Source organism: Triticum urartu, chromosome 3 (genome assembly GCF_003073215.2).
Source record: "Triticum urartu cultivar G1812 chromosome 3, Tu2.1, whole genome shotgun sequence".
Taxonomy (NCBI): domain Eukaryota; kingdom Viridiplantae; phylum Streptophyta; class Magnoliopsida; order Poales; family Poaceae; genus Triticum; species Triticum urartu.
Genome location: NC_053024.1, coordinates 203,146,154 through 203,167,118, shown reverse-complemented (window position 1 = coordinate 203,167,118; position 20,965 = coordinate 203,146,154). Strand labels below are relative to the sequence as shown.

The window sequence follows — 20,965 nt, the reverse complement described above, 5'->3', positions numbered from 1 at the left end:
CGTTGTTCAAAGAAAATCTTATCTATTTCACTTCTTTCATGCATATGCATATCATTTTCATGGTCTAGCAAATATTGTTCTAAAGGATCAGTAGGAGGTACAGCAATAGAAGCACTACCAATATTTTTATCCTTACTAGGCAATTCTTTTTTATGAGGTTTTCTACTAAACTTGGAAAAATTGAACTCATGAGACTCATTAGCTAACACCGACAGTTTGTTTCTCACAATCTATTTTAGTATTAACGGTGTTCAAGAAAGGTCTACCAAAGATAATGGGACAAAAGTCATATTGTGGGGAAACAAGAAAAACAAAATCAGTAGGGCATTTTATTTTCCCACACAGGACTTCAACATCTCTAACAATCCCAAGTGGTGTGATGGTGTCTCTATTAGCAAGTTTAATAGTAACATCTATGTCTTGTATTTCAGCTGGTGCTATGTCATTCATAATTTCTTGATATAAGGTAAAAGGAATAGTAATCGCGCTAGCACCTATGTCACATAAACCATGATAACAGTGATCTCCTATTTTAACTGAGACAACAGGCATGCCAACAACAGGTCTATGTTTATCTTTTTCATCGGGTTTGGCAATTCTAGTAGCTTCATCACATAAGTAAATAACATGCCCATCTAAATTTTCAACCAGGAGATCCTTAACCATAGAAACACTAGGTTCTATGTTGATTTGTTCAGCTGGTTTAGGTGTTCTAATATAGATTTTATTGACCACAGTTGAAACTTAGCATGTTCCTTTATCCTAACAGGGAAAGGTGGTTTTTCAATATAAGCAGTAGGAACAACTGATCAACATTATAAGGAAATATAAATAACAACTTTATAATTGCCTCTAGGGCATATGACTGATAGGCTGGAACTGTGATAATAGAGTGGGGTTTTTCACCATTGGGATAAGCACCAAGATGGCCTCATTGATGCTTTTTGTTGACTCCTTTTCCTTCACAATATCAAAAACTGCTTTGGTAACACCATCCCACAAATCTCCCAATGACGCTGAAGAAATGAGCCTGAAAACCATCCGGACCCGATGACTTAGTAGGAAACATTTGAAAGAGTGCCGTTTTTACTTCCTTTTAAGTGTAAGGAGCATTCAACATGTCATTCATCTCCTGGGTTACTTTGCATGGTACTGTTGAAATGATGTAGTCCATATCCTGAACCCCTTCTAAAGTGTACAGATTTTTATAAAACATGTTGGTCATTTCGTTAACTAGTTGCTCTTAAGAAACAGATGCTCATCTGTTTGCATCGGCGCGTTGGTGGTGTTTTTTGTCCGTTTCAACTCAAACCGGTAGAAACGCGCGCTGGAGCTGGAGAGGATACCGAGCCCAAAGTCCAACACTAAACTCCGGCCCGGTTCGTTTGGTCTCGATCGAATTCCTCCCAGGCCTGTTCACAAGTCACAACACAGTCCCCCGCGTCACGAATGCACGAAGTCCCGCCACTGCCCGGCAGTCACCACCGCGCCGCCTCTCCGCATGCCGCCGCTGCCCCTAGCGCTCCACCGCGCGTTTTCCCTCCTCAACCGTCTCGACTCCCCGCGCCACCTCCTGCAGGCCCACGCCTTCCTCCTCCCCCGCGGCGGCCACCACAACGCGCGACTCCTCTCGGCGCTCCTCCTCGCCTCTCTCCGCCTTCCCCTCTGCCCCCACGCCCTCGCGCTCCTCCACCGAACACACCCCTCCGTATCCCTCAACGCTGCCTCCCGGATTCCCCACCTGCGTGGCACTCTCGGCCCGCAGCTCCACTCCATTGTCGTCCGTGCCGGGCTCGCCTCCGACGCGCACGTCTCGGCCAGCCTCATCCAGGCCTACTTTTCCTGTGCCTGCGCAGCCTCCGCACGCAGTGTGTTCGATGAAACGGTCCACAAGGACATCTTTTGCTGGAACGTTACCATCTCGGGGTATGTCAAGTCCGGGAACCTGGTCTGTGCGCGTGAGCTGTTCGATGCTATGCCACAGAGGAACGTCGTGTCGTGGACGACCTTGATCGGAGCATATGCACAGATGAAACGGCCAGCAGAGGCGGTCGAGGTGTTCCGGAGGATGCAGGTGGAGGGCATCGAGCCTGATGGGATAGCAATGCTGTCCGTGCTGTCGGCTTGTGGGGATCTCGGAGCTGTTGATTTGGGGGAATGGGTGCACAGGTTCGTGGTGAAGCGGGGGTTATGCTGGCATATACGGCTGATGAACGCCATAATTGACATGTACCTCAAATGCGGGTGTGTTGCCAAGGCGGTGGAGGTGTTTGAGGGTATGGGGCAGAAGAGCATTGTGACTTGGACGACGTTGATCGCTGGATTTGCTTTGCATGGCCTTGGTTTGGAAGCTGTTGATATGTTCCGCCGGATGGAAAGGGAGAATGTGGCACCAAATGACATTACTTTTCTTGCCATCCTGTCAGCGTGTAGCCACATTGGACTGACTGATTTGGGCCGCTGGTATTTCCAAATCATGGTATCGCGGTACAGGATTAAGCCACGAGTTGAACATTATGGATGCATGGTCGATTTACTTGGCCGTGCTGGTTGTTTGATGGAAGCTCAAGACTTAGTTAAGGACATGCCTTTCAAGGCAAATGCAGCAATATGGGGAGCTCTTCTTGCTGCTGCTCGGACCCATGGTGATGCTGAGCTTGGGGAACAAGCCCTGTTACATCTAATTGAGCTTGAGCCTCACAACAGTGGGAACTATATTCTCCTGTCAAACATTTATGCAGAGCAGGAGAGGTGGGATGAAGTTAGCAAACTTCGGAAGGCAATGAGAGACGGGGGCTTAAGAAATGTACCAGGGGCAAGTTCTATTGAAGTTGATGGTGTGGTTCATGAGTTCACTTCCAGAGATGGGTCTCATCCTTGCTTACATAAGATATGTAAAGTATTGTGTGAGATCACCGCTGACATGAAATCCATTGGTTATGTCGCCACGCTCCCTGAAGCACCGCATGATATTGAAGAAGGGTAAGACCGTAAGAGCATCAAGTAAGAGCATTCTTCGAAGAGTATATCGGTGTGTGTGTACGGAAGGTCAAAATTCAGATAGCTGATCCTTGATGGTGTAATCGTTGGCTTGTTATATGAGAGATTTGTTCTCATGATGCGAACTAACCAAGCCTTTGAGCTTTGGCTACAGGTAATGGTAAGGGTACCATCTATTAACTAACAGGAGCCCCTTACCTGCTATTAAATGATCAGTTGTTTCCCATGTCTTTGAATTTTAGCTAAGAATATGTAGCATAGTATCTTAATTTACTGTTCTGGCCTTATGACATACATTACTTTGACATGTAATTAAATCAGCTAGCTAAATACGACCTCTGAATTAATATAGTGCAGTTTCATCTGTACACACTTTAACAGTTGCTGTTTCAGGATATGTCAAATTTCTCATTCATAGTTTGTTCACTCATACACTTTTTTTACAACTTCCACTATATTCCTAGTACAATCCATCTGGCATCAAACCAACTGTTGCAGCAATGCAGCATCAGATCAGCAATTCACCTGCCGCTATGTCAAACCGGCAGTACATTTCCTGAAGCAGTGTACTCTCAAAAGTGAGTACTACCTCTTAAAATGACGACATTACAGTTACTTCAAACTATCAAGCTTTGAAAGAACTCGTGCTCTAATCCAAGGTTGACAATGCCTAATCCTAGACGAACACAGCCCCATGCTGTCTGTAGAGCTTGAAAGAACCTTTTCAGTTTTCCTGTGCAAAACAATAAAAGAAATAAACATATAGCCTCTGAGGGACTATATGTACATTGAAAGAAGTGCAGAAGTGGAAATTGAGGCCACTAAAATTAATAAACAGTACTATGTTTATGCTAATTGTGCAGTTTGTGTTATATAATAATATGGTAACATCACAAAGATTTACATCATTATTTCTGTTAAGGCGACAACAACACAGTTAGTTTTTGTAGTATAACCTAACTGTATCCCATCGTTGTTTCCTTAGTTATTATTTATAAACTACTCCCTCCATGGAACGGAGGGAGTATTATCCTATTAGGACTTGATTTTGCTGAATTCACTGTTCTTCCTTCACAGGAAAGTCTAAACAACATCCTTAGATAGCAATCATAAAGTATCATGTTAGTTTGAATTTCATTTTATTATTGTCCATAACTCAAGCTCCAGAAGGCTTATTCTAGTTTCACTCTGGGATGGTGACTCTATAGCTCAGTTATTTGTTAGAACAGTGAGCAGTGAAGCTTACAACTTTGCCATAGGTTTTTTCAACAGTCCACTATCTAGTAGCAGTTACACATGGTCTATGAGTTTTTCAAGTTTGTCTTAATGATGATCTTCTTTGATTTATTTTGCCTTTTGCAGTAAAAGTACTATAAGAACCATACTATCATCTGCAGGTTTCGCTGTGTTTCCTCAATCTGCCTTATCATTGCTAAATGAAGATGGTGGGTATGCGGGAGAAAACAGTTCTAGACCACACATAATTTAAGTTAAACCATCTGCAGGTGTTTGTAATCACTTGAATCGATGTGAATACAGCAAAGTTTGTTTATGTTAATGCATATGAAAGCTTTAACTGACTGGAATTTTGATCTTTTTGCCCACTTTTGTTTTCTAAATAATGTACTGCTGTATATGCATACTCTAATTTTGTTTATGCCAAGCCATTCTCCTATGTTGATTCCAAGTTTATAAGATATAATAACATCAACCGATCCAGATATCACAAATAAATTATTCCCAAAGCACATTCTCCAATGCTAGACAACATTACCTATGCTGTGTTCCTCTTCCCGGGGCCTGGTTTCAGGACTTGTATTGAGATCAGATTCTGGCAGCTTTAGCATGCAACCATCCAGCTTTTCTTGAAGAGATCTTCTGGATCTCCCCTGATATGCAAGATTTTCATTCATATGTTTCTTTGTCTCGTTGGTGCTGCGATGTTCTCTTGATGGAGGACTGCATAATTCTTCTGTGGCGAAATGATTAACTGCCTTGGGTCGCTTTATATCCTTAGCATCGAGTGGTGGGGGTTGTAGGGTTAGTTCACTTTTTTCGTCCTGTGCTTGCTTACAACCTTTAGGCCCTTCAGTCTTAATTGGTGAAGGAATATTGAAAGTTTCTTCTTCAGTTACATTGGGAACAGTTAGAACCCTTTTGCTTTGGCATGTGCCAGCACTTTGAAGTATTTGTTGGTGGATCCAATTATCAATGTCTATAATACTCCTTTCTTCAGTTTTGTTCTGCATATTCTCTGATTCTGTAAGTTGCCATTCTTTGAAGGAAATGACTTGACCCTGTGATGGTTTCTCATGTTCTGAGAAAATCACCTGTTTGATCTCGTACTCTGATGCATCTTGGCTACATTCAGTCCCATCTAGTATGCTCGGTGTCCAATTCATGTCACTTGTCATGGAGATACTGCACTCAGAACTGCATTCTGACTGCCAAGTATCGGCATTTACTGGAAATCTTACAGATTCTGCATAGACGGAAGAAGGCCTTCTCTTTGGTGGCATTGGTGGTTTCATCCTGTTAATACTGGGAACATTATTGTTTAAACCTATCCTGTGCTGGCTAGCAGCAGTTGGCTTCATGAACCTTGGTAACCCACGCGGAACTTCTCTGTGATTCTTCAGACTTCTTACATTCTTTGACATGTCAATCTTGAGTTCCTGAGTGGATGGATGTGAAGTTGCAAAATTTGTGCTAGCAGATGTTTGAGGCCCTCTCAAATGTTCCACTGTATCCTCGAGCTTCTTAATTTCTCTTCTAATATTGTCACATTCTTGTTCCAAATTACTGACCGTCTGTTCTAACTCCTTTAAGAAATCTTCCTTCCTTGTTTTTACCTCCTGATTGATATCAAAATATTATCTATCTTGTAGCAAGAGTGTTATCAAGTAGATAAAAACTTAAACCCATATCTAAAATTGTTGGGTTACTCATGGTGTGTGCATGAATGCATACCATTGTGTTAATTTCTGGAATGTTCATTAATTTGGCAGATCTAAATGAGCCTCAGATCGGCTGAGTTGTCATTTTATCAATCGAAATGTTTTGGCATGAACTTCGAATTGACTAAACCACGCAATATTTGACCCATAAGCTCGTAGAAATGATGAATACCATTATCTTTTTCTTGGATGTATATTCATGTTAGTGATAATTGCAAAAACTTACTGGCGATTCTTCACTTTCTAGACGGATACTTCTCACTCTTGTTGCAAAACCCAAGGTACAAACGGTCTCGCACAAATCATTCTCATTTGGTCTAATATGGACAAGCATCAATGTTTTGGACTCGCATCCTGTGAACATGAATACAGCATGGTGAGCTACACGAAATCTAGGTTTATAAAACAAGAAAGTTAAAAACTTCCTTCAAAACATTCAGTGAGGCTCTGTTTACCTAGAGAATCTCTCAGAACTTGTGTAAGCTTACTATTCCTGCAAAATCAAAGAAGTGGAAGGTATCACTGTCTTCAACTTTAATGGTAAAACAACAATCATTTGTGCCAACTGTCAAACATGAGCATGGTGAATTTCACATACCTGTAAGGTACATGAGGTTTTTTAGTCTGTAGTGCATCAATCACATCCCCTAGGGCTGACAATGACAAATTTATGGCTTTGCCTTCCTTCAGCCTTTTACCAGTTGCTTTGGTCTTTACAAGTCTCTCACTTCCACCTAGATCAATCATCCATATTTTGTTTCTTGCTTTTTTCCTCTCAGGTGCATCAAAGGAGGTCAATGAAATGCGAATCAAACTGTTGCATAAATGAATACAAAAAATATAAGCTTCAGGTTAGCAATCCATCCGTCCTGTTCTCTTTCTAAAATCAGTCATTTTTCTTTACACAAGCATAGTAGGGTTTAGTGAGCATTTGGTCTCCACTTCTGATTCAGGACCTCTTTTAGCCAGGTGCAACCATGGTTAATGTCTTCTCAATTGTTATGAAAGAAGGCATGCTTTCTTCAATAAAATAAATAAATACGTTTTTTACCAAGAATAAAATAAATAAATACGTTACCAGTGAGATCTACTTGATGTAGAATTAGCCATAGTGGAAGCTGTTGATCTAAGACGGGTCCCCACACCATATAATCTTTTCACTTCTTGAAAATTATTCACGGTAACTGCCACTAGATTTTCAATCTCAATGCCACCATCAGGATCCGTTTTAATAGAGAGGCTGTATGCAGAGATGCATTAAATAATTTTCTACATAGAAAGAAAGAAACTGACAAGGTGTGAAGATATACAGAATTAGTTAACCTGCACTATCGGAAAACATAGGAACTACCCAAACAATTCATGTAGATGATGTACGATTCTCTTTCTCTTCCCTAAATAAAATGGTTCTATTTCCTAGGAAATGACTCTTTCATTTTGATCCCCAATGGCTCTCTATCATTTTGATCCTTAATAATGGCATAAAAAAGTAAAAGTTGGATTCTCCACACATATTTCTTGATTGACTATATATTTATGGTTTTTACAGTGTTCAAGAAATCATGATAACGTTCATATGTTGGCTCTGTTACACCATTATGCAGGGTAGGATAGGAACAAAACAAGTAAGCACTCACATGACAATATTAATTGATCTAAACAATACCACATTGACATGAGATATATCTTCTTAAGTTCATATATTTACATGAGGCCCTTTTAGTATTTGAGCCAAGAACCTACACAGGCATTTGGGCTTGATCTGGAAAGCATAGTGCCCCAGTCGATACCTGACAGCCTCATACCTATGCAAAGACATGCTACCCAAAATTTTGCATAATATTGACAACTCAACAGAGCAAGCTCTCGTGTCATTATATTGGAAACAAGGGTACAACTTATCCAGAAATGGCATCCAACATGATTGGAATGGTGTCCAACACCTCCTTAAAATATCAAACAATAACTATAATACATTTTAGTTATGTGGATTTAAGATAATTAGGCAACAGGCACCCAACTGACAGTTGTTACTTGTGCATTGCTGTTACTACATCACAGTCAGGATTCAGGAGCTGGCTCGAACTTTCATTGTCTTCTATTTGTTACAAGTGGGAGTTCAGAACCAGCATATCTTGATATTTAGTAATATGTATCTTTAGCTATTCTGGTAATAAACCATACTGTAAAAGAAACCCTGTTATTTGAAAGCAGTCCATTCTCCTTCTATCAAGTTTAGAAAATTACCTCGGAACATTCTTTAACCCATTGGTCTTGCTTCCTGGAACTAGTAGATCTCGTAGGTTTCCCATATATATCTCGAGCATGCTGAAAGTGAACTGAAATCTGCTGTTGCTCTCTGAAGCTCGATCAAACAGTACTTGAATCCCACGTGGTATGACACCCAAATCTTTAGGCTTGCCTTCCTAATTCATATGGTAATGAATTGTAACTAAACATTAGCCTTTCAGTCTGTCTGGGGTGTTTGAACTGTGAACTTTTTGTTTATTTTTGTTTGCGGAAAGAGGGAGGGAAAGTGGTGGATGAAGTACATCTTACCATTGTATAAGTTTTTCCACTACCTGTCTGACCATAGGCAAATATGCAAACGTTGTAGCCATCTATAGCTGATTTTATCACTGGTTCGACCTCAGAAAATACATCACCTGGAGAAGCAAACTATCTTCAGTAGACTTGAATTCAAACAATCAAGAAAGGATGGCTCCTATTAAAAATCTGATGAAATACCTAATACCTTGTGTTGAGCATGGGTCGAAAACCTTATCGAACTTGTATTGCTTTGTCTTGGTTTCAGCAACTTTTAAGAAAACATTACTCTCATCAAGGGTGAACATGGTTCTGGAGCTGTAACTTTCTTCATGGTTGAAAGGCCTCATACGACAGAACACCCTTATACTTCCTGGGGAATAAGGCATGATAATTAACAGATAGGCAAACCCATTTTTCTTTCTTGAAGTATACTAACCAAACGCAATTAAATTCCTGGGAGTAGAAAAATCGACAAAAGTTCTACCTTTCAAGTCCAAATAGTTATTTAGTGACTCTCTCTTCTGCAGTGTTTTCTGCTTTAGTTGGGCACCCAGTGAAACCATTTCATCTGTCATATGATAAAAGAAGAACAATAATAGTTTCAGGAATGCCTGGAGGTTTTGAGGTCAAGAATTAGAAGTACATACCTTGAATCTTTGCAACTTTAATGTCTAATTCTGTGTCATCACACTCAAATACATTTTGAGCCTCCTCTTCCATTACTTTCTGTGGTTTGGTTGGTGTCAACTCCTTGAGGATGTGGGACACTGATTCAATCCAACTGGGTGTGAGGTACTTGTTGAACCCCTTGAGGGATGACAATGTATCCGGTAGACTCTGCATGGTTTTCCCTGACTGCCCTTCCATGTATGATGCCTAGCAAGTTATCACCAAGAACCAGGATTGATGATGGCTATCCTGCTGCTCCTGTTTCATTCTTTGCTGGTGACACCGCCTGCCATTTGGAATGAGATTCTCAAATTTTATAGAAAAGAAAACAGAGTGACGCTGTGTCAAAGTCAGAAGCAATTCAAACTAGACGGTTTCAGCATGCCGAGTCTACCACATGTAGTTGACTGACATCCAAGACCTCTCGTATTATTTTCTAATAATAATCCTTTTTCTGACCAAGTATTTTGCAGTTAGACTTGAGAAGCATACAAAAAGAATGCCGCGAAGAAATTTGAAGACACCAGATCTATAGAACATATGAACGAGAAATTGGTAGCTCATACCTGCACTTCCATACCGCATCAAATGCTTAGAGTGTGCAAGAGCAAAGGGAGCAGTTGCCTTCAGCGGAACCCATACATTGTTTAAATCCTTGTTGGAGTTCCCAGGTCTCTATCACTTTTCAAGGAAAAGGTCAGTTCTACTTCAGAGCCGCCAACTACTACATTTCCTAGGTTAGATGAAACGGAGACCATCATCATGAAGCAAGGCAAAAGAAAGGATACATTGCTTATTCTTGCAGAGTGATTCAAGTGTCAAAGAAGGTTTCCAAGCATTGGAAGAGAGGAAACTTTGCAATACCTCAATTCCTCAACTAGCTCTTTCCCTCCAAGGATCGCCGTGTCACTATCAAAGATGACAGCGCCCAACTACAAACCAGTGGCTGCAATTCTACATCATCATATGCAAGTATGTTCTGGTTGTTTCAGCATTTTGAACCTTGGCAGTAGAGTCCGCCATAGCTGCCACCTCCATAGAAGTTCCTGCAGCTAACAGATCAGTCAAGAGGACTCGGAGGATGGAGATAACATAACCATGGGGCTGCTGCTTCAACTGGCAAAACAAAGCATATGCACCATACCTGGGATCTTTTGGTCAAGGGAGCTCAAATCCAGTCAAAACCGATAGCAGCTCAGTAGCCCCCGCTCTGTGCGCGTTTGAGTGTCTGCTTCAGAGAGAGATGGAGAGGCAGGGGAGAGAGAGGAACAGACAGAGAGACCGAGACAGAGGGAGGCGAGAGAGGGAGAGAGGTGATGGTGATTAAGTATGACAGATTCTGTGCTCTGGCGTATGGCGACAATATTTAATGGGTGGATGTTGTTTGGCAAATGAAATAATCACTCCTGTTCTGCTGTCATCGAGGAGCTCACCCACCATGTGCCATGCCGAGCTTTTCAGAGAGGCCGCGGCAGGTGGGTCTGCGCCTCAAAAATGCTGGGGTTCGCATCAATCTTGTGATCATCGCTCAAAACAAAAGGCCATGCCAGTATTTTTCAGCCAGCTCGTACTACTGTGCTCGCAGCAGCACTGTTCCCGATCATGTCAGCGGGAACTGATAGTGTGGTGCGTTCTGGCATTGGTTCATGCACGAGATGCTCCCAGTCTTTCTGATGACCACGTACGTTCATCATATACATCAATACATGTGCTACTTGTTTTCTTTTAACCCCCTTTGGGGTTCTCTTATCTGGTTGTGATCATAAAATGATCTTGTACTGTACATTACTCAGTACTGGTGCCTTCCATGGACCGTAGAGTAGAAATGAAGCAGCTAGCTATGAATGTCTTGCAATATAATTCTTGTGTGCAGCTAGGTGTCTGCTGATAAAAAATAACCCAGTGAGGCAATTACAATTTATATTATTTTCTAGACAATCCAGTGAGGCAATCAAGCAAGGACATAGATGATTGTGCTGATATGTGGGTCTCAACAGGGAAATCTCACCGGTGAGGCAGTGACCAACTGTGGACTAATAAATCAAGGGCCCACCACTGAGAGCTTTATAGCTTGTCACCATCCTTAATTACTAAGGAATTGTATCTTCGAGTATGCTTTGCTGTCCAACACAAAAAGAGAGAAGTTAACCGACTACATATACTGGTACGCAAAGGGCACTAGTACTCTCTGAAAGTTCCCCCAGCTATGCAAGGGCTTGTATTTGTTTTGTTTATGCAGATTGCCATGTCTGTGGCTGATCAAGCTCGGCGATTCCTGGGCACAGAAAACTGATAAATGATAGTACCAAGGATCTCTTTATAGATCCGGGGAGATAAGATGAACTGGAGCCATGCCATAAGAATCGTATGATCATGAGTACAGTACTTGTCTACACTCCTATGCATGGCCCAGAGTCTTCCTGGCTCCCTTGTCTCTCGCTGGCAAGCACGTTTTGAGCCCCCAAGTGAGTAAAGACATGACCAGTTTTTTTTTGTTCTTAAAAAAAAGGAAGGGGAAAGACATGAACATGTTGATGGCCACATGTGGGATGGAGGATATGCCACCAAAATCGATGGACATCGCACAAAGAGCAAAAGAATGACCATTAAGGAAAATCCAAGTGACTTATTGAGATCATATAATGTCTTCAAAACAATAATATCAAGTAGTGTTAAAAAAACATCAAGTATAGAAGAATTGGAAGGTAAAAAGAAAAATGTCTGCACTAGCCCCAGACTCATTTGGTGACATATCGATAGTTGGAATGTTATATGTTTTTGCTTCTTCTCATTACATATTTCCAACTGATAGGCTGATTTTATAAATACTCCTATATCAGTAGCATGCATCTTTCTCTCAACCACCTTGTTAGCCTCATCAATGGATCTCTTTGGACCTTGCTAGCCAGCGACGGTGGACCGAGGTGCATGCATATATGTTAATGTGTGAATTGCAAGTACTTGGTGCCAGAGGTGCTTGCATTATAGTTTAAGACATGCATGCATGTTGTTGGAGGGGATTTGTGGCAATGCAGGGGCGGGGGCACTGACCCCATTTTTTTCTTTTGGCTTTCAATTTTTAGTCTTTTATATCTTTTGAACCAAAAAGTCCAAATTAAGTTTCGTTTGCATTTTCGTGTTTTTCTAATATAGTACGGCTGTAGACGCTCACATAACACATACACACACACACACACTTCATATTCGTGTTTCTTGTTATGAGGGCTTTCAAAAAAGATCCAGTATGAATACGTTTCGACGTCTTTTTAAAAACTTGTTTAAGTTTCAACTGATGAAACTTGGTAAGATCGAATGATAAAATCACAAGTTTCACAAACTAGAACTTAAAACTTGGTGTGCGGAATCCAATAACTTTACAAATCGCGAGGCAATCGGACGATCGGGCACGGCTGGGCAGTTGCGTGCCCCTTTGAGTTACCGCACCTTGTTGATATATATACTATATATTTAGTACTGGTTACTGATCAAACCCGCCTCATACGTCAGGCAGGCCTGTCCGGTCGTGAAATTTTGATCCAGACGGGCGCCTCAAACGGGCCTCAAACTTCCGGGCTGACCCTCATATCCGGCCCTAATATGGGACGGATATGGGGGCGCCTGGGCACGCATGGGCACGCCCGCCATGTCGGATCCACCCACGCTGACCCACCTGACCCCACATATATTCCTCGTCATCTGCTCGCCAGACCAAACCCTAGCCACTTCACTCCACTCCCCTCTGCCACCCAAGCTCGTCTTCGGCGCCGTTTGGCCGTCTCCGACATGGCGGGCATCGGATCCGAGACGTTCACCTCCAGATCCGTCGACCCCGAGCTCATCCCACGTAGCCCCGAGGAGGAGATGGTCGTCCGGCTTGCGCTCCGCCGCTCTCGGGAGGAGGCCCGTGCACGGCAACGCTCAGACTCCTTCCGTCGGAAATCCATTGCATCGCTCAAATGGATTATGGATCCGACGCTAGGGCAACCGTCGCTGCCTCACCAGAGGCGATGCGGTCCGTCTGGCGTCCAAATGCGGTGGTAGACGTGCAACCCTTCCGTTGGCGCACCGAGGCCATGGACGCACCGTGGGCGTCATCCGACGCAAATATGGCGCAACAACGAGCACAGGACATGGCGGCAGTGGACGTCGGCCAGGTAGAGGCACATTCTCCGACGCCCTGTGCGGTGCACCAGTCCGGGCGCCGCAACCGCGTCGTGGTGGACGTCGCCGGCTCGTCCCAGGACGGATCCATCATTGATCTGACGTCCACCGGCACCCAACAGGTTACGGGCTCGGACGAGGAAGAGTAGGGTATGGGAGACGGCGGCGCCTTGAGTCCCGTGAGCCGGCTCGTGTCCCATGCCCTACTTTACCTTGCCAGCATCCGGGCCAACACTCTGGGAGCGCAGCCGGCCGCCGGATATGGCCACAGCGACCGGACGAGCTCCATTTAAAGATCGCTACGTTGCATGTAATAATATGAATTTGAGGTTTTTAATTTGAGATATTCAAATGTGGATTGCATTATTTAAGGAGGGAAGTCCGGTAGTAGATGCTCTAACTCATCGGAATGAAGTGTCACTTTAGGCAGAAGCTAAAAAGTTGAATTAGTTGGACAAGGTTAGCGTGAACATGCATATCACATTTACGGTCGATTAGAACATCAAATTAGATAGCACGCCAATGTCCCTACAAATCAACTGTCACAAAATGGTTTAAAAGTATTCGGCAACTTGCCAACAAAGGAGTATTTTGCATCAGGGGACACATATTGTTTGAAACTTGTGTATAAACAACGAGCATATGAATATGTGATGGCATAATTATGATGTGGTCTCATACCACTTCAGATGTAATAACAAGTACAACTCAGAAAAAAAATGTAATAACAAGGCAAGAATGCTATTGTACATGTTCCTTTTTTGTGGGAAAACTTTCAATCTATTCATTTTCAATCATGGCAATACAACGAACACCAGAAATAATAAAAAATGCATCCAGATCCATAGACCACCTAGCGACGATTACAAGTACTGAAGCGAGCCGAAGGTGCTCTGCCGTCATCGCCCCTCCCTCGTCAGAGCCGGGCAAAACATGCTGTAGTAGATAGTTGTGAAGTCGTTGTGCTGAAGCCATATAAAATCAGCGCACCAGAACAACAACCGCCATCGATATTGTGCATGTTGGCTCAAAAGAGAGAAAAGGAGATACCATAGGCCATATATTATAGATAGAACCAAAAGAGGCAAGCAAAATCCTTACAAACCTATTATCAAACATCATTGGACATACGCTAACAAGCAAGCATTGCTTAACACCTACTCACGGCAAGTGAATAAGTTCCAGTAACATCATACGTGCACCAACCAGTTGGATAGAACACCCCTAAAGATTATTAGCCTTTCATAGAACTTTAAGCATGCCATAAACAAAAAAAATATCAACATGTATACCATGAACCTTCCCGGTATAGCACAGATAGCCAGTTATGTGACCATATCAAGAACAAACGTAGCAAGGAAAAAACTAAAGAAATGTTAATTTACACAATTATTTTTGTACAAATATTTATTGTGCTCGCCCAAGCGATACGTAGAGCGACATCAGCCTTCCGACGCCACCAGCCTCCCTTCCCTCTACCTTCTCTTCACATCACCGGAGGACGACATCAGGCGAAGCAATAGCAAGAAAAAAAGGAATGGTCAAATTACATGTTTATTTTTGTATGAATGCCGGTTCTGCTCGCCTGAACGATATGCAGAGCGAGTTCAGCTTTCTACCGCCATCATCCTCCCTTCCGCCTCCCTTCTCTTCACATTGTCGGAGGAAAACGTCAGACGAAGCAATAGCAAGAAAAAACAAAAAGAACGGTTAATTTACACAGTTATTTTTGTATGAACACCGGTTCTACTCGCCCAAGCGATATGTAGAGCGACCTAAGCCTTCCGCCGCCACCAACCTCCCTTCCCTCTCCATTCTCTTCACCATCATCGGACATTGGGTGAAGCCTCGTGCGGCGGATAGATGCGGTAGGGTCCTCTCCCCAGTGAGCCTATGATTTAGATCACCTGGCCTTTTGTTTGGTGCGGTAGAGTGCAAGCGTAGACTGCATTGGCATGGTGTGAGAATGGCAATCTTGTGACTCTATTATTGCCTCTGATAGATCTTGGCAGTGGAGGTTGCAGGCCAGTGAAATGAAAGCCATCAAATGTGTCTCTCTTCTTCGCGTCGGTAGTCCAGGACGACGACTTGTTTTCACTCTTTGATTTGCTTTGATCTTTGAGGATTGACGGACATGTGACAGCGAGAAATCCCAACTTGGCATTGGTTGATGTAGACAACAACAATGCATGTGACTCGCTTCTCCTCCTTGGAGGCGTTATCATGGCACTATTTATGCCCTCCTCGAGAAATGGGGTAAATCCTAGTCTCGGTTCGTCGGGCCAGGCAACGGTGGAACCATGACATTATTCCCTCCTTGGAGGCATTGCCGAGTTGAATGTTGAGTACAGAGAGTGGCAACCAGAGTTTCCATGTCTCGCCGGTTAGGCTTGGTGGCTGCTACTAAGGGCATGGACCTCCTGGGCGTAAATGTACGCTGCTGTCGGTGCCTTCTAAGAGGAATCTTCCTTGGGTCTTGTTTCCCACTTGTTGACTCCTCCTAGGTGCTCGAGTGGAGAGTACATTGACCCAACCTGCCCTGGAGTCATGGTTGTGATTTCTTAGGTGTCCAACACTGATCGTGGCACGTCCTTGATGATATCTCTCCCGCCCCTCGCTATTCGTGGCGAGAGGTTGGACAAGGCGCAATGTCTGCCTTCCCGGCCCCTACGGAGTCATGGGCTGCCCTCAGGACAACCGCTAAAATGACGTGCACTGCTACATCATGGCGAGGCGGAAGAGGTCATGGTAATTTTCAATCATGCAGGCCTTGGAGGGGAGAGTGTCGGATGGTGCTAGGAATTCCGTGCTTGCAGCAAAAATTCAGGTGATGCAGAGGGATGATGAATCTTCTCCAACCCCTATCGTCCACCCTTGATGCCGCCGGTAGCGTACTCCCACCGCCAATCCATGGGCACAACGCTGGCGCCTTTGAGTCCAACACCGTCCACTTTACCCTCAAGCACCCTCGAAATCGGTTCGATCTCGTCGTCGTAGCTCTAGCAGCTTGCTTGTCTATTTTCTCTACTTCCTGATCCTATGATACATGGGCATGATTCGCTAGGTATGTGGGTTAGGAGAGAGTTGGTTTTATAGATCTCTTTCGACAGGTATCATGCATGGAGTGAAAAGAGATTTTCTGAGGACTCGATGGATATCTTACGTGGGGTGGAAATCGAGTTGGTTCACATGGGTTATCATACATGTAAAACCAATCTACTTAGTTTTACGGCTTTTGTCTTCATGTTGCCTTTTCAGGTTTTTTCCACTTATGGGTGATATTGAGGGTAATTTTCGTCAGCTACACGAGATGGACGAAGAAATGGAAGAAATTTCTGTATTAGTAGGTATAGAAGTAGGCGCAGGCCTTCGTTCTAAAAAACCACGGTCTAGTACCTTGCCTCATTGTGCGCCGTGAGGGCATCTAGCTCAACACCAAGCCGGACAGGTTGATCCGGTGGACTAAGGATTGGCACTACTCATCCAAATCATGCTACTCGGTCCTATTCTCGAGCTCCCGTAGACTGACATGGCAGTGCTGACGCGCCATACAAAGTGAAGTAGTTTTTTTTTAAGATCCATCATTTGCTAGTGTTCCATATCAAGTGAAGTAGTTGGGGCAGTTGAAGATGTTGTTAGTCACTCTTGAAGCTCAAAGTTAAAGTCTGACAACTTAAATAACGAGAGAAGCTCAAGGCCTTTACATAATGGACATCCCTCAATAGCAGTCAGTTTTGTAAACTCCATCTTTTTCAAGAAAACATGAAGCTAACCGGTTGTAGCATATCCGAGCAATGCCTTCTACTCCCTCTGTTCCGAATTACTTGTCTTGGATTTGTCTAGATACGAAGGTATCTAGCACTAAAATGAGTCTAGATACATCCGTATCTAGACAAATCCAAAACAAATAATTCGGAACGGAGGGAGTATAAGGTAACGACGCAAAAACATCGTTATACACATGAACATTGTCAGAACTAATTCAGATTAGACCTACGCTCTTGGCATTGCATTGGGTTAAATACCAATATCACAAGATAATGGCATTGAGATTGAATGCCAATATTTTTGTTTGGAGGTTTAGGTATTCAGAACAGAGACCTGATATTGAGGTTGAGTGCCAAATGATGTTTGGATGGTCAAATAATATACCAGGGTGAAGGTCGCTGAAGAGAGAGATGAGGTGGACTGCTATCTCCTTCATGAGCGCCCCCAGAGAGAGACCTCCGGCAAGCCCCGGAAGGACCAGTCCAGGAAAAGGACTTCCAGTGAGGTGCCGTTCTTGCAGTACCGGAAAAGTGGCAGTGCAGCGAAGGTGTCTGGGTAGTCGGCGGTTGAGGCCTGGGACAGGGCCCGGGTAGCCCATCCCATCCTCCTCTTGTCCAGCGGCCGGCGCCACCTCCCGCCCCACCACGCTCACTTTTCCTTTTCTCCCTCCCGGTAGAGCAGTTCCCTCTCATCTCTCTCTTCTGTGCATCCTAGGTTGGGGATCCTGTTCACACAATGGGAGAGATCCCTGTTCACACAATGGGAGATCCCGCAGCTGCTTACCTGCTACTCGGGCCGTATGGGAGAGACCTACTGTCTCGAACGGGGATGGGAGGATGACGCTCGTTTCGGTTGCAAACAAGTACGCTATCCCGAATACTCAGCGATGTCGAGCGCGGACCCTTTGATAAGACCGGAACCCCGATGGCAAGTTTCGATCTTGTCCGATCTTTCACGACACTCCAGCACTAGCAGTAACAACCTCTCGCCCGCGCACGCGATGTACACGAAGTAGAGGATTTGAACCTTGCGACCCAGCACGAGAAAACCAATCTCGACGAAGGTACTCACGCGCAAAACAATTTCCACGAAAAGAAATCGCAACATAGAGGTTTTCTAAAGATTCCTCCAAAACTTGATACGGGTGTCTACCCTGAAAAACACATCGTGTCTATTTCATATAAAAATAACCTGACCCTTCTACAACGACGCACACCTAGGCTTTATAGAAGTAGCCAACCTGAAACACACGCACACCTAAAAGGTTTCCAAAAGACACACGTACACATATTTCCTAATCTGTAGACTCTTTCTTAGTTTAAACTAACTCCAGGATCGGCAAGCTTGGTGGGCCCCATCCAATCTCCTTTAAACATGTAAAATCCACGTGAGTAACTTCCTGATGCTCGTGATCTTTTCTGGTCGTCGACCCCAACAGAAGTAGTAGTAATTCCGCTCTCTATTTTTAACAACCGATGCAATCTTTGATTTCCTTCTGATTAATATATATGTGTTTGCTTTCCAAATTTCTTGACACAATATCTGTGCTGGTGCTCTCGGGATCTCAGAAAAAGAAGCTTCATCACTTAATGATTCATACTTATAGGAGTCCTGTGTATATTGCCTTCCTAGTAATTTGTTTCCCTGGCAAACTGGCATGCATGCATGTAGCTGACCTTTCTTTGCTTGATCCGTACCATGCAACCAACTAGAATGCATGCACATGACTTCAACTAGGCATGCAACCTTCTCCTGGTAGTTCTCACCAAAACTATTGTATTTTGGTACGTATAAATCTCTGCGCTCTAATTCATTGACCCGTGGAAAACTTTTATAAACATTGAGAACACTCACATTAATCGTGGCCGCATTACCCTTCGAGTTGGGCCGCTAGCTTTTTTCTTGCGGGACTGGTCGCTCGATATCGAGCCCGAATGCCAGAGCTGAATGCCAAGATTAAGCAAACGGTGATATTCGGGATATTCAACCCAAACGAATGCCAATACTCAATACTAGGCCCGAATGCAAACATCCAAACACAGTGCTAGGGTTTTCGCAGAGGGGCTAAAAGATGATTGAGTGCATATGGTGTTGATCTTGACTATGTACATCATCCTAACTATGCAAAAACCAGCTATGCCCTCATTGAATTGATAAAATTCACCATTTGACAAAAAAAAAAGCTAGTTGCTCTACTCGAAATTTAATCGGAAATACTGAACTGAAATATGCTTAGCTAGGAACCCGGAATTCCCAACCTTCCCCGTCCCTTCCAAACCCACTGACATCAGGGCCCGCGGTTGCCCGTAGGGCGCTGGCGCCCGACCCGAGGTAGCCATGGAGTGCCATGAAGAGCCTTTCCTTCTCCAGCTCCTCTATGCCCATCCTCCTTGATCTCTGCTTCCTCACGCCGCCGCCGAGCGTCGATCCCTGCGGTGCCCAATTGGCCTTCCTTCTAGCGCCGGCAATGCCGCCGCGCTGCCCTCCTCCGATGGGCACGGGCACGGAATCGAGGCCCATGAGCTTGGCCACGACGCCGGGCTTGCACCACACCACGCTCTCCCCAGCCACCGTGGACGGCATCCGCAGTGTCCGCTCCAGGTCCATCTCGTAGCCTTCCATACCGCACTCTTTCGCTCTGCAGTGCCCCGCGCCGGCGGCGGCGCAGCAGACTGACGCCCTCCGGTGCCGACTGCCGTCGCGGTCTGCAGGGATGTTTCGGCTATCTCGGAGCACGGGGCCGGCGACGCCCATGCCCTCGTGGTAGCTGCTGAACGACGCGCGGCACATGGCGTCCCGGCCGTCGAGGGAGAAGCGCGGGTACTGGCTGAGCGCGTCCCGCGCTGAGCGGAGCACGTGGTCGGAGCTGTTCACGCACGACATGCGGCGAGGGTGGTAGCGGTCCTCCTCCAGCACTGCCGCCGCCACGCGCCGCGCCTTTCTGGCCGCCGCGGCCTCCTCCTCCAGGTCCAGCTGCAGGATCATCTGTTCCAGGGTGACAGCGGCCGCCGCATGCGGGCCTCCACCGGTGGTCGCCTCGCTCTCGGCCGCGCAGGAGCCCACGACGGACGACGGCACGGTCATGAAGGAAGACGACGCTGCGTCGGCATCGGCACCCCCGCTGGCCAGCTGCTGGTGGTCGATGCTGGCGTGGAGGTGCTGCTGTGTGGACGTGGAGCCGACGCCATGGCAGAAGCCGCGGATGCCGCGGCGCATCGTCCTGGAGGCGACCACGAGCGGGTTCCTGAGGAGGAAGAGCGTGCCGGGCTGCTGCAGCTGGTGCTCCCTCATGTCATGGCCGGCCGGTGCATGCTCTGCTAGTTGAACAGCCTCTGTACAATGCGCGCTCAGCGCGGCTATTCGTGCGTGCGCGCTCGCTTGAGGCTCGCCTGCCCGTGACCCTGTTTAAACTGGACGGAACGGTGCATCGGGGCGTGCACACGAGAGCAAATTAAGTGAGTGTCATGGATCGCGCGGTGGTGCAACAATGGGGATCACATGAGAGAAACTGCAGGGAGGGAGTCAAAAGAAAAACAGGTTCACATGGGAAAGTATGTGGGGGAGCGGCCTACGACAAACATAGAGAAAGAGTGTTTCATAGAGCAATCTCCAATAGGTCAAAAGTACCTTTCTAATCCCGAGCTCAAATACTCCTGGTTTGAACAGCAAAATTAAAAAAATTAAAAAATTCTGATTTTTTGTGACAAACTTTAAGAAATGTTTGAAGTGCATGTAAATTATTACCATGAAATCACATTGGTGAAAGTTGTGGCAAAAAATTCTGTGCAACAAAATGCGTTTGAAAGTAACATTTTCAGGGCATCGATTTTGTTTTTTTACCACGCCTTGCACCGACGTGA

The 20,965-nt window shown here is 44.9% G+C and overlaps 3 protein-coding genes across 4 annotated transcripts; 1 reads left to right on the top strand and 2 right to left on the bottom strand.

Moving 5' to 3' along the window:
* Positions 1–1,419: 1,419 nt before the first annotated feature.
* LOC125543604 (pentatricopeptide repeat-containing protein At5g56310-like) lies at positions 1,420–3,193 on the top strand. Its single transcript, XM_048706999.1, has one exon. It carries the CDS (start codon positions 1,502–1,504, stop codon positions 2,984–2,986), a length of 1,485 nt encoding a protein of 494 aa, XP_048562956.1. The 5' UTR covers positions 1,420–1,501; the 3' UTR covers positions 2,987–3,193.
* A 188-nt stretch (positions 3,194–3,381) lies between these two features.
* Positions 3,382–10,197, bottom strand: LOC125543603 (kinesin-like protein KIN-14B). 2 transcript variants are annotated; one of them, XM_048706997.1, is made up of 13 exons: positions 10,041–10,197; positions 9,743–9,857; positions 9,155–9,462; positions 8,992–9,075; positions 8,713–8,877; positions 8,517–8,623; positions 8,205–8,383; positions 7,036–7,197; positions 6,556–6,771; positions 6,413–6,450; positions 6,184–6,311; positions 4,775–5,855; positions 3,382–3,733 (listed from the first exon to the last, which is right to left on the bottom strand). In XM_048706997.1, the coding sequence occupies exons 3-13, from the start codon at positions 9,372–9,374 to the stop codon at positions 3,618–3,620; spliced, it is 2,496 nt and encodes an 831-aa protein (XP_048562954.1). In that variant the 5' UTR covers positions 9,375–9,462; positions 9,743–9,857; positions 10,041–10,197; the 3' UTR covers positions 3,382–3,617. The 2 variants fall into 2 exon arrangements, with proteins under 2 accessions (XP_048562954.1, XP_048562955.1); XM_048706998.1 differs by having other exon boundaries at positions 9,743–9,851; positions 10,041–10,182.
* An 8,974-nt stretch (positions 10,198–19,171) lies between these two features.
* Positions 19,172–20,543, bottom strand: LOC125548268. The gene has a single exon (XM_048711918.1). The coding sequence runs from the start codon at positions 20,394–20,396 to the stop codon at positions 19,338–19,340; it is 1,059 nt and encodes a 352-aa protein (XP_048567875.1). The 5' UTR covers positions 20,397–20,543; the 3' UTR covers positions 19,172–19,337.
* Between the last annotated feature and the right edge of the window lie 422 nt (positions 20,544–20,965).